Genomic DNA, 13,729 nt, shown 5'->3' with positions numbered 1-13,729 from the left:
TGCACACAGAGATAAAGAACACAAAAGTGCTTTATAAACTGCAGAGGACTACTCAGAGACGTTAGATGGTTGAGCCAACTAATATTTACTGAGTATATACTATGTTCCAAGCACCGTGCTAGGTGGTGGAGATAAAGCAGCAAACAAGACGGAACTCACGTCTAGAGGGGCAAGCCTATGTGAAGGTGAGAGTCAAAAAAAAGAAAGTCTGTACTTATTCTTGTCGATGGTTTCTTTTGCTGTGGAAAAGCTTTTAAGTTTAATTAGGTCCCATTTTTTGATTTTTGCTTTTATTTCTTTGCCTTAGGAGACAGATCCAAAATAACATTGTTCAGATTTATGTCAAAAAGTGTTTTGTTCTACCTATGTTCTCTGCTATAAAGTTTTATGGTTTCAGGTCTTACATTTATGTCTTTAATCCATTTTGAGTTTATTTTTGCATATGGTATGAGGAAATGTTTTAATCTCATTCTTTTACATGTAGCTGGCCATTTTTCACAGCACCACTTACTGAGTAGACTGTCTTTCCTCCATTGTATATTCTTGTCTCCTTTGTCGTGGATTAATTGACTGTAGTTGCATGGGTTTATTTCTAGATTCTCTATTCTGTTCCACTTATCCACACATCTGTTTTTGTGCCAGTATCACACTGTTTTGATTACTGCAGCTTTGCAGTATAGTCTGAAGTCCGGGAGTGCGACACCTCCAGCTTTGCTCTTTTTTCTCAAGATTGCTTTGGCAATTTGGGGTCTTTTGTGGTTCCAAATAAATTTTAGATTTGTTCTAGTTCTGTGAAAAACGTTGTGGGTGGGACTTCCCTGGTGGTGCAGTGGTTAAGAATCCGCCTACCAACGCAGGGGACACGGGTTCAAGCCCTGGTCCAGGAAGATCCCACATGCCGTGAAGCAACTAAGCCCATGTGCCACAACCACTGAGCCTGCGCTCTAGAGCCTGCGAGCCACAACTACTGAGCCCGTGTGTCACAACTACTGAAGCCCGCGTGCCTAGAGCCTGTGCTCTGCAACAAGAGAAGCCTGCACACAACGGAGAGTAGCCCCCACTCACTGCAACTAGAGAAAGCCCGGGAGTGGCAATGAAGACCCAGCACAGCCAATAAATAAATTAATTAAATAAATAGTTTTAGAAATGTAGGTATTTTGCCAGGGACTGCATTAAATCTGTAGGTTGCTTTGGGTAGTATGTACATTTAAACAATATTAATTCTTATAATCCAAGAACACAGGATATCCTTGCAATTCTTTGTATCCTCTTCAATTTCCTTCATCAATGCTTTATATTTTTCAGAGTATAGGTCTTTCACCTTGTTTAAGTTTATTCTTAGATATTTTATTCTTTTTGATGCAATCTTATTTATTTATTTTTAAATTTTTATTGGAGTATAGTTGCTTTACAATGTTGTGTTAGTTTCTACTGTACAGCAAAGTGAATCAGCTATGCATATACATATATCCCTTCTTTTTTGGATTTCCTTCCCAGTTAGGTCACCACAGAACACTCAGTGAAGTTCCCTGTGCTATACGGTAGGTTCTCATTAGTTATCTATCTTATACATAGTATCAATAATGTATATATGTCAATCCAATCTCCCAATTCATCCCACCTCCTCCTTTCCCCCTTGGTATCCATACGTTTGTTCTCTACATCTGTGTCTCTATTTCTGCTTTGTAAATAAGAGCAACTATACCAATTTTTTCAGATTCCACATATATGCATTAATATACGATATTTGTTTTTCTCTTTCTGACTTACTTCACTCTGTATGACAGTCTCTAGGTCCATCCACATCTCTACAAATGACCCAATTTCGTTCCTTTTTATGGCTGAGTAATATTCCATTGTATATATGAGTCACATCTTCTTTATCCATTCATCTGTCATTGGACATTTAGGTTGTTTCCATGTCCTGACTACTGTAAATAGTGCTGCAATGAACATTGGTGTGCATGTGCCTTTTTGAATTATGTACAGAAAACTCATAAGTAATGAAATTGAAACTGTGATTAAAAATCTTTCAACAAACAAAAGTCCAGGACCAGATGGCTTCACAGCAGAATTCTACCAGAATTCTTCTCTATATTTAGAGAAGAACTAACACCTATCCTTCTCAAACTTTTCCAAAAAATTGCAGAGGGAGGAACACTCCCAAACTCATTTTACAAGGCTACCATCACCCTGATACCAAAACCAGACAAAGATATCACAAAAATAGAAAATTATAGGCTAATATCACTGATGAACACAGATGCAAAAATCCTCAACATAATACTAGAAAACCAAATCCAACAACACATTAAAAGGATCATACACCATGATCAAGTGGGATTTGTCCCAGGGACGCAAGGATTCTTCAATGTACACAAATCAATCAATGTGATACACCATATTAACAAATTGAAGAATAAAAACCACATGATCATCTCAATAGATGCAGAGAAAGCTTCCAACAAAATTCAACACCCATTTATGACAAAAACTCTCCAGAAAGTGGGCATAGAGGGAACTTACCTCAACATAATAAAGGCCATATATGAAAAACCCACAGCAAACATTATTCTCAATGGTGAAAAACTGAAAGCATTTCCTCTGAAATCAGGAACAAGACAAGACAAGGGTGCTCACTCTTGTCACTATTATTCAACATAATTTTGGAAGTCCTAGCCACGGCAATCAGAGAAGAAAAAGAAACAAAAGGAATCCAAAATGGCAAAGAATAAATAAAACTGTCACTGTTTGCAGATGACATGATACTATATATAGAAAATCCTAAAGATGCCACCAGAGCACTACTAGAGCTAATCAATGAATTTAGCTCAGTCGCAGGATACAAAATTAATACACAGAAATCTCTTGCATTCCTATACACTAACAATGAAAGATCAGAAAGAGAAATTAAGGATGCAATTTTAAATGGGATTTTTTTTGGGCTTTCTTTTTCTGATAGGTCACTATTAGTGTATAGAAAAGTGAAAGATTTCTGTATATTAATCTTGTATCCTGAAACTACTGAATTCATTAGTAGTTCTAATGTTTTTTGGCTAGAGACTTTAGGGCTTTATATATATATAGTACCATGTTATATGCAAATTGTGACAGTTTTACTTCTTTCCTTCCAATTTGGATGTCTAAAAAGACATTTCTTTTTCTTGTCTGACTGCTGTGGCTAGGACTTCCAATACTATATTAAATACAAGTGGCAAGAGTGGGCATCCTTGTCTTGTCCCCAGTTTTAGAGGAAAGGCTTTCAGCTTTTCACCAGTGAGTATGATGTTAGCTGTTAGTTTGTCATAAATAGCTTTTATTATGTTGAGATATGTTCCCTCTACACCTTTTCTTTTTCTTTTTTGGCTGCATTGGGTCTTTGTTGCTGTGCGCGGGCTTTCTCTAGTTGTGGCGAGTGGGGGCTAATCTTTGTTTTGGTGCGCTAGCTTCTCATTGCAGTGGCTTCTCTTGTTGTGGAGGACGGGCTCTAGATGCATGGGCTTCAGTACTTGCAGCACATGGGCTCAGTAGTTGTGGCACGTGGGCCCTAGAGCATGTGGGCTTCAGTAGTTGTGGCATGTGGGCTCAGCAGTTGTGGCTCATGGGCTCAGTAGTTGTGGCTCATGGGCTCTAGAGCACAGGATCAGTAGTTATGGCACATGAGCTTAGATGCTCCGCAGCATGTGGGATCTTCCCAGACCAGGGATCGAACCCATATCCCCTGCATTGGCAGGTGGATTCTTAACCACTGCGTCACCAGGAAAGTCTCTCTACACCAATTCTGATGAGAGTTTTTATCATGAATGGATGTTCAATGTTGTCAAATGCTTTTTTTGCATCTGTTGAGATGATCATGTGATGTTTATCCTTCCTTTTGTTAATGTGGTATATAACACTGATTGATCCGCAAATACTGAACCATCCTTGCATCTCTAGAATAAATCCCACTTGATCATGGTGTATGATCCTTTTTATACATTGTTGGTTTGCTAATATTTTGTTGAGGATTTTTATGTCTATATTCATCAAAGATATTGGCCTGTAACTTTCTTTTTTGGTAGTGTCTTTGTCTGGTTTTGGTATGAGGGTAATGGTATCCTCATAAAAGGGATTTGAGAGTGTTCCCTCCTCTTCAATTTTTTGGAATAGCTTGAGAAGGATAGGTATTAGCTCTTCTTTATGTGTTTGGTAGAATTCCCCTGTGATGCTGTCCTGTCCTGGACTTTTGTTTGTTGGGAGTAATTTTTTTTTATTACAAATTCAATTTCATTACTTGTGATCAGTCTGTTCAGATTGTTTCTTCCTGATTCAGTCTCAGCAGGTTGCACGTTTCTAGAAATCTGCCCATTTCTTCTAGGTTGTCCAATTTGTTGGCATATAACTCTTTGCAGTATTATGATTTTGTGTATCTCTGTGGTATCAGTTGTTATTTCTCCTTTTTCATTTCTTATTTTATTTGGATTCTCTCTCTTCTTGTAAGACTGGCTAATGGTTTATCAATTTCGTTTATCTTTTCAAAAACCAGCTCTTGGTTTTACTGATCTTTTCTATTATTTTTTTATCTCGATTTTATTTTCTCTCTCTTCTTTAAGACTGACTAATGGTTTATCAATTTCGTTTATCTTTTCAAAAACCAGCTCTTGGTTTTACTGATCTTTTCTATTATTTTTTTGATCTCAACTTTATTTCCTCTCTCCTCTCCGATCTTTATTATTTCTTTCTTCCTGCTGACTTTGGGCTTTGTTTGTTCTTCTTTATTTAATTCCTTTAGGTGGTAGGTTAGGTTTATTTGGAATTTTTCTTGTTTCTTGAGGAAGGCCTGTAAATTTGCTATATTTGTAAAATTGTAAAATTTGTAAAATTGCTATAAATTTCCCTCTTAGGATTACTTTTCCTGCATCCCACAGATTTTGGAAAGTTGTGTTCCATCTGCATTTGTCTTGAGGTGTTTTCTGATTTCCTCTTTGATTTCTGTTAATTTTTTATTTTGAGCAATTATAATGTGCCTTGTAGTTTTCTTCATGTTTTTGAGTTTGGGGTAACTGACCTGTGCTAACAGTTGTCAATAAATTTGGAAATTTTCACCTAATATTTCTTCAAATATTTTTTTCTGTTCCAACTCTCTATTTTCAGGACTCCAAGTACATGTATTTTGGGTCACTTGAAATTGTTCCACAGCTCACTGATACTCTGTTGTTTTTTTTTCCTGCTTCACTTTTCTCTAAGTGTTTCATTTTGGATAGTCTGTATTGCTATGTCTTCAAATTCACTAATCTTTTGTTTTGGTGTCCCTGCCTGCTAACTCCAATATCCAATGTCATATCTGGGTTTTATTTTCTAACTTCTTTGCATACCTTTTAAGTTTTAATTCAATGTCATACATATACTGTAAAGTTTTACACTGTTGGAACCTAGATATTTTTGTATTCCTCAAAATATTTTTAAGCTTTGTTCTGGGATGTAGTTAAATTACATGGCAACAGTCTGATCCTTTAGGTCTTGCTTTTAAGATTTGAAAGGCATGACAGGAGCTATGTTTAGGCTAGGGCTAACTGTTTCCCACTATTGAGTACTTCTGAGTACTCTACCCAATGTTCTGTGAATTATGAGTTCTTCTGATCTTATTGGTGAATAAGACTCTATTGTTGGCCCTGTGTGAATATGGGTATTATTCCCTCTAATCCTTTCAGGTGATTCTTTCCCTGGCCTAGGTAATTTCCTCAGATCATGTACTTATACTTGAGGGAGGCCTTCTGATTGCTCCAGAGTTCTCTCTCTTCATACTTGCCCTAAAAACTCTGGTCACCTTGGTGTCTCTTGACTCTCAGCTCCATCTCCTCAAATCAATGAGTATGCTGGAAACTTCTTGGGATCCCCCTTCCTGCTATTGCCTGGAAACTCTCTCAGGACATTAAGCTGGGGCAAACATAGGGCTTACGTTGTTTATTTCCTGTCTCTAAGGAATTACTGTCCTGTACTGCCTGATATCCATTTCTTTGAAAACCACTATTTCATATATTTCATCCACTTTTTAGTTGTTGTAAGCAAGAGGATAAACCCAGTCTCTGATACTCCTCTTAGCCAGAAATGGAATTCCTCCATCCTTGACTTATATTCACTCTAGAAATATTTACTGAGTACCTATTATTTTTTGACAATTCTACCAAAAATTTAATATAAAAAATACCAATTTTACACAAATCCTTTGAGAATATAAAGGAAGCTGAAATGTTCCCATATTCATTTTATGAAGCCAGCATTGTCCTAAAATCAAATCCAGCAGAGACATAACAAAGAAAGAAAACCACAAAGATCCCTTATGAACATAATCATGAAAGTTTCTAACAAAATATTAGCAAACTGACTTCAACGTTATATAAAAAGAGCAAAATGGAGTTTATTCCAGAAATGCAAGGATGGTTTGTTATCAAGAATCAATCAAAATAATGTACTATATTAGCAAAATAACCAAAGAGAATATGAACATTTTAATATATGCAGAAAAATCATTCAACAAAATTCAACATCCATTCATAACAAAAACTCTCAGCAAACTACGAAGAACAGCAAATTTTCTCAACATGCATCTAATATGCAATTGATGAAAGAATTAACAATTCTCTCAAGATTAGGAAGAAGGCAAGGCTTGTCCATCTTCACCATCACTATTCAACACTATAGTAGAGGTCCTGACCAGCACAATAAGGTGAGAAAAAGATATTAAAATATAGATGGAAGGATAATATATAGATCAATAGATAGACAGATATAGATAGAAAATAAAGAAATAGACTGGAATTAAATAAAAATGGCCTTTATTCATAGACATTATAATTATAAATGTAGAACATCTTATGTATAAATATCCTATTACAATTGATATCTTAAATTAAGAAATAAATGGAATACCATAGTCATGTATCGGACGACTCAAGATTTTTAAACCTTTAGTTCTCCCTAAATTCAATACATAACCATCAAAATAGCACCAGGTTGTTTTGTAGAGATTGAAAGACAATTTTAATATTTATATGGAAATGTAAAAGGCCCAGAATAGCCAAAACAATTTTTTTTAAACTCTGTGTTTAACTTTTTTTTTTTAAACATCTTTATTGGAGTATAATTCCTTTACAATGGTGTGTTAGTTTCTGCTTTATAACAAAGTCTGAGTACCTATTATATGCCAGGTGCCTCTGGGTTAAGTGATGGTGATAGAGTACTAGCCAAAGTACAGTTTCATCTCTCAGGGTCCTTATGTTCTAATGGGAAATAAAAATAGGTAAACAACCTGATTCTTGAATGTTTCCTAGAACTCCATTTTATGCTAAAGTTCACCTAGTTTCAATAATTTAACTACCACTTCTATGTTGATGACTTCCAAATCTTCCGATCCACTACTTAACTCTTCCTATAAAGTCCAGTCTTGTGTTCCCCCACTGCTCACTGTTAGCCACATGAAACTGAAATCAGGGGTTTACCTAGGTTCCTCTTGTGTTCCCCTACATCCAGTCAGTCAAAAAGTTAAGTAAATTCTATCAGCTAAGTAATTTCCAAGTCCATCTTCTCCTACCCAGTCTATGTAACTCATTTAACAAACTTTAGGTATCTATTACATTCTGGGTATTTCTATGCCTTCAGTTTTTATCCCTTCCAATTTATCCTATATAACACAGGCTGAGCCATCTTCCTAAAAAGAAACCTCTTTCCATCATTCCTCTGGTTAAAATACTTTAATGAGAATTTAGTGAATTTAAAATAAAATCCAAAGTCCTTACCACGGCTTACAAAGCAATTAAGGACAGTCTCTGCCTCTCAAATTTCAGCTGTGACTCACCTTTATTCTTGTCCTATGTTCCAAGAATACTTAAACACTTGCAACTCCCCAGATGTACCGTGTTTTACCTCAAATTCTTTGTACATATAGTTCACTGTGCTTAGAGTAGTCCTACCTGTTTTTTACCCCTGATTCGTTTAGGCTCTGTAAGATTCAGTTCAGACATCCCCTCCTCCAGGAAATCTTTCCACAGTCTGTTTCATATATATACTTTTATTGGTACTCCTCTGGAGATATATATATAAATTCAGAAACCTAGCTCATTCTAACTTATTCAAAAAAGATAATAACTGTAAAGGTACTGGGATGTTTAAGGATCCAAGTAAAGGAATCAGGTAAGCCTTAAGAACTACAATGAGGGACTCAGATGCCATCAGTATTTTCTCTCCATGTTGTCTCCTCTCTTAGTGTCTTGAATCCTCTCCTTGTTATCTTCTCTCTTCTCCATGCATCTTGTCTATTCTCCTCTTTGTGTGTCTGCTTCATTGTTCTTTTCTCTGCAGATTAACTTTTTACTATTTCAGTTCATATGATGGAAAGGTAGTCACTATCAGCTCCTGAACTTTGTACCTTATATAATCCAGAGAACTGAAGATAAACTACTCATCTTTTCAATTCAGTTCTAAAATTTCCTGGAAAGGACGCTGACTGGCCCCTCTTAGGCCAGCTGCCTACCCTGAGTCAATCAGATAGAGTCAAGAGGCAGGGTCATGCTTTCACCTGGCTGCTCCTGCTAAAATCATGTGGACTAAAAGTGTACAGATGCAGAAGTAGCAATTACTCTACCTGGGGTTCAGACAAGGTAATCCTTAAGGTGGCCAATATTATTTCCTCTTTAGAGCCGTGTGAATAGTTGTATCAGATACTTTCTTGTCTCCCTTAAAACAGGCCTTTTAGGGCAAGAACTGTGCCTTTCTTTCATCTACACAGATAATAACCAAACAGGGTAACATATAATATATAAACCAATTAATAATTAACTTCTCAAAAGACCAGGGACTGAAACAAATGAAGGAGCTTACATGATATAATGGGAATGAGCTTAAATTAGCATTATCTGTGAAAGCAACTTGAAAAAATAAAAATCTCTACACAAATATAAGGTAAGTTATCATTACAGTGATCACAAACATGCAAATAAGGAATTTAAGAATCAGCATACTCTCCTTATTAGTGTGACTTCACTGAAGGTGGAAAATGATAAGAACACAATTACAATAAATGCCAGTATAACACAAAAATAAAGTTAAGACTTTCAAATATCAAAAGCCTTCAAGGATATGAGTCTGAAATACATTTTTTTTAAAACATCATATGCTTATGCCAAGGTAAAAAATCAATTTATATTTATTATAGTTTATGTGTCAAAGTATGGTTAAAGCTCAAAATAAAGCTAAATGCGTACGAGAGGGAAGACACTTTTGGCTTTAGGATTTCATTTTTTTCTAATTTACCTGGTAAATTAAATTATTTCTGTCTTATTATATATTACTTTATATATGATTAAAAACCTTATGACTAATATATTTTAGAATGGATATAAGAAAAGTAGTCTGTACCAAATTATTATTCAATTCATGATAAGGATCAATGAAATGATACGTGTGAAGATACATTCTAAAGGATAACGTACAATGTGGTGAGAGACTGCTGGACGCAGTAGTCTTTATCAGCAAAGGTCCAGCTGCTTTATACCAGATCGGAAGGAGAGCTTGGAGAGTCTTAAAAAAGAGCTGAGAGGGACATTCTTGACTGGATAAAAATCATTTGAAAATTATGAAGATCAATGGCATCATATTACTGTCTGACTTTATTTTTTTCTTTCTTTTTGGTGTGTCTCTATCCTGGGTAAAGTAAGGGAAGACAAAATGGATTCTAAGGATAATTCCTGCTGTTTACCCAAGAATGTTCACAGATGTTTCTAAAAATATATCTTAGCATATTTTTAGTGTTCTCTTTTTGATGAAGTTGGAAAGGTTCGGGCCTTTTTGCTGAAGAAAACAGGCTGGAATGATGTTTCCTACAAAGACTTTGGACACAAAGCCAGCTAGAATCTATAGTAGATGAGCTTTGGACAGAAAATTTTAGGATGAGTTAGAAACCCTAAGTAACAAGATTAAAAAATGTCTATATTAACATAATTTTTACATTTCTCTCTCTCTTTTTTTTTTTGCGGTACACAGGCCTCTCACCATTGTGGCCTCTCCCGCCGCGGAGCACAGCTCTGGATGCGCAGGCCCAGCGGCCGTGGCCCACGGGCCCAGCCGCTCCGTGGCATGCGGGATCCTACTGGACTGGGGCACGAACCCGCATCCCCTGCATCGGCAGGCGGACCCCCAACCACTGCGCCACCTGGGAAGCCCTACATTTCTCTTTTTGATCTAAAAAGTATAATCAGCTGGAAGCAATGGTAATTCTCTCCCAGTTAGCACACCAAAAGGAAGCTTGTGTATCTGAATCCAAAGGTCACAGTGAACTGAAGCCTGCACCCCCTAACTGAAGGTTGCAAGTGTGTGCCAGGCAAAACCACATCAAAGGAGTGCTAGGAAGGATTCAAGGATGAGAGTTGTAAGTTGTAATTTAGATATTTCATTAATGCCAAAAATCAGCTGCATTATGCTTGAGATCCATTTACACATTAGCCCAATTTGCTATTATTTATACATAACTAAAATATTAGTTAAAATTGATCAACACTGAATCTTCCCCCTTTCAACTCACCTGCAAGATTCTTTGCAAGATTGATGGAAGGGCAATAAATGCTGCCATGTTGTTTAGAACTTGCATGGTCAAAGATTTCAGAGCTGTTATAATAAAATGTCAATATTAAGGTTAGTTTAAAATAAGAGGTTTTTGTTTTTCCTGTAAGTCATAAGAATACAGCTTCCTAGAAACTTGGCTAACCAAGGCCAGTTTGATATTTTAAAGTTAACTGCTGGTAAGTTGCAAAGCTACTATTATCCAAGACAAATGATATAACTGGTGCCACAGAAAGCAGTGAACATGAAAAAATGAGATCAACAGTACAGTATGATTTCATTAAGGAAAATAATAAAAATGCGATGCTGGGAGAGGTATCAAAATGACAATCATCAGCAGATAGAAATTGGGGGACAGTATAGGTGGACACTATGACCTTACCTTCAGAGTGCAGATGAGGTGCAGCTGAACTAGACAGCTTCTGAGGTGCCATCATTGCCTCCAGTAATGGAAACCAGAGTGCCTATAATGGCAGAGGAAACCAAAGGAAAACAAAAGTACTCTGTTGTTTTTAAGAACAACTAACATCAGCTTAGTGTTTCACAGGTTGAAATGTACTTCTCACATACATTTGTTGGTAAAAATTAGAAAAAGAAAGATGGAACACTTGACTGGGAAGAGAAAAGACAGCAAAAAAGCAAAGACCACAGCCAGAACAGATACCTTTATCATGCACCTTGGGAAAATAAGGAAGCTGAAGTTAAGTAAGTCTAGACCTTGGAACTGCAAATCTTCTGTGTCTCAGAAAAGGGTAGGTTCAAAGGAGCCAGAGCAGAGCCTCAGGCTACGTTCTTAAATGTTTCACTGACACAGTCTAAACGGCCCTATGTACCGCAGAAGGGAATAAAGAACTCTCCCACAACTACCCTCCCCCATTTCTCATCAGCTATGTCAAGCAAGATAAATAAATACAGTTAATCCAAAGTTTTCTCCTATATCAAGCATAATTTTGTTATTTCCTCAGTCATCACTGACTAAGAAGTGGAAGTTAACATTATTTCAATCAACATTTCCAATCACATCATGACATAAACGAACAGATCTAACATTTATTTATTCCTATTACGTAGGGCACTGTATTAAATGCTTTACATACATTTTGTCGTTTCAATCTCATGATAACCTTATACAGTAAGCATTATCTTTACTGGAGATAAGATGCTGAAGCTTAGAGAAGTTGCGTAATTTGCCAATGATTTACACTGCCATATGTGCATCATATGTGTTCTTCCTAAGCCTTAGGAAAAATCTTCATCATCAAAAATCAAACTAATACATTTTAAAATTTCAAGCATATTTTCCTGTTGGGTAATGATTTACAAAGGCCTTATTTCACCCAGTATCTTGGGAGAAACCTATTCCTGCAAACATCCAAGAGGTATGAAAAAAAAGTCAGTATTGACAAAGCAGGACAAGCATAGTTAAGGGGACAGGCTAATGGTCCGGTGACTTTCCCACGGGGTGACCTTCCACTGAAGAGCTCTACAAGGAAGCCCTTATCTGCCCCCATTTGAGGTTTTCTAAGGCCAGGATTTTATGTACTTTTTTTTTAACAATATTTCTTCAAATTCTTAAGATACTGGTTTTAACTATGTTGTGTACTGGCAATTCTTTATTTTATTGAAATTTTAATTTATCTAGTATTCATGAATTTTTAATCTTGTATTTTATTCTTGGATGGCTTTACTTAGCTTGTGTTTTTGTTGCCTATTTCAATTTGTTTTTACAACCACATCATTTATTTCTATGTATTTTTATAGTCTTTTAATTTAACTGTATATGGTATACCTAATTTTTACCTTTTGGTTTTTATATTTATTATATTTAGAAATTTGATTAAAAATTTTTCTTATTTAGTCCAGAAATTTTAGAAGAATTACCTTTTTAAAGGTTACTTTATTCTTGGTTTATAAATAGCAGACTGGGGGAAGCATGGCTGCAGAGATAATAGCCATGGGAAGTGTTCATACCCTAGAGAAATTGTTCTTCTTCAATTAAATCTCCACATTAACCTGAAATATATGGTAGACACCTTTTAAATATTTTGTCTCTCTTGCTCTTTAATGTTGGTTCTTAAAATGTTAACTTGGATAAACTCTAAAAACTCACAGGCTAAAATAACAATCCATGATAATGACAATCCTAACCCCTGAGAGCAACACAACTGGACCTGAATTACTTTCTCATGTTACATAATCAACAGCTTCCTTTTTCAGGGAATTATGTGCATAAGAAAGCCATATTCTTTATTTATGCAATCACTGGACACTGGGGTAGACAGACATACAAAGTAGGACAGGTATAGATTCTACCTAGGGAAGGACTGACAACCCGATTTCCTGCAGTCTAACTTTAAGGAAATACTCCATGACATTAAATCTTCTGAAGAAACTTTTGGAAAGAGATATTACAGACAATTCATTATCAAGCTTTTGGATACTTCAAATTTTCTAGTTAGATTAGGGTCGGTGGCAACAGCTCTTGTTCTCACTCTCTCCAAACCAAAAAAAAAGCAAAGAGGAACAGGGGAAACAACCATGAAAATCCCCCAAAATTAATGTTTGCTATTACATAAAATCAGTTCAGCATTTTCACAAAAATAGTATTTACATAAAAACTAACATGCAATGTTTTTATTGTTGCTATGAACGTTGTTCAGAAAAGAAGCAAAAACCAGTTGTTGGAGGGTGGGGGGGAGTAGAGAGTGGTGTGAGAGGCGTGTGTGTGTCTAAGAGAGGAAGAGACAGATTCCAACTCAGATATATTTTTAGACAAAAAAATACAGAATAAATTACCCTTTCACCACATCAAAGGAAGCCTTAGTCCTGTCTCTGATTAAGAGATAAGAGTTCAAATATAGTCAGAATAATCCCTAGAGTTCTGGAGGCATGAATTTTATATCTAATTCTACCATTAATATATGTGAATCTGGACATATTTCAGCTTACGTGAGCCTAAATGGCTCTATTTATAAAACAATGATAATTTATAATTGTCATTTTTCCTTAAATTTTCCACGAGAAGAAGGAAGAATATCAAATAGATGTTAGGGAGGAGACAGAAGGGCTGAAAAATATTTATGTATATTTATGTATAAACATAGCTTTAATAGTTTCACCCTCTTGTGTTTTTCTA

The 13,729-nt window shown here is 35.9% G+C and overlaps 1 protein-coding gene across 1 annotated transcript in view; it reads right to left on the bottom strand.

Annotated features, from left to right (window-relative positions):
• VPS8 (VPS8 subunit of CORVET complex) overlaps positions 1-13,729 on the bottom strand; it is a 300,882-nt gene that overhangs the window by 92,214 nt on the left and 194,939 nt on the right. The window contains exons 40-41 of the mRNA XM_060150214.1: positions 10,976-11,057; positions 10,556-10,638 (exon numbers count right to left, since the gene is read on the bottom strand). Coding sequence (XP_060006197.1) covers positions 10,556-10,638; positions 10,976-11,057 — 165 coding nt within the window. The remainder of the gene's footprint in view (positions 1-10,555; positions 10,639-10,975; positions 11,058-13,729) is intronic.

The sequence above is a fragment of the Lagenorhynchus albirostris genome, chromosome 5 (assembly GCF_949774975.1).
Source record: "Lagenorhynchus albirostris chromosome 5, mLagAlb1.1, whole genome shotgun sequence".
Classification (NCBI taxonomy): Eukaryota; Metazoa; Chordata; class Mammalia; order Artiodactyla; family Delphinidae; genus Lagenorhynchus; species Lagenorhynchus albirostris.
Note: the sequence above shows the minus strand (reverse complement) of the source record. Positions and strands in the feature narration are given on the sequence as shown.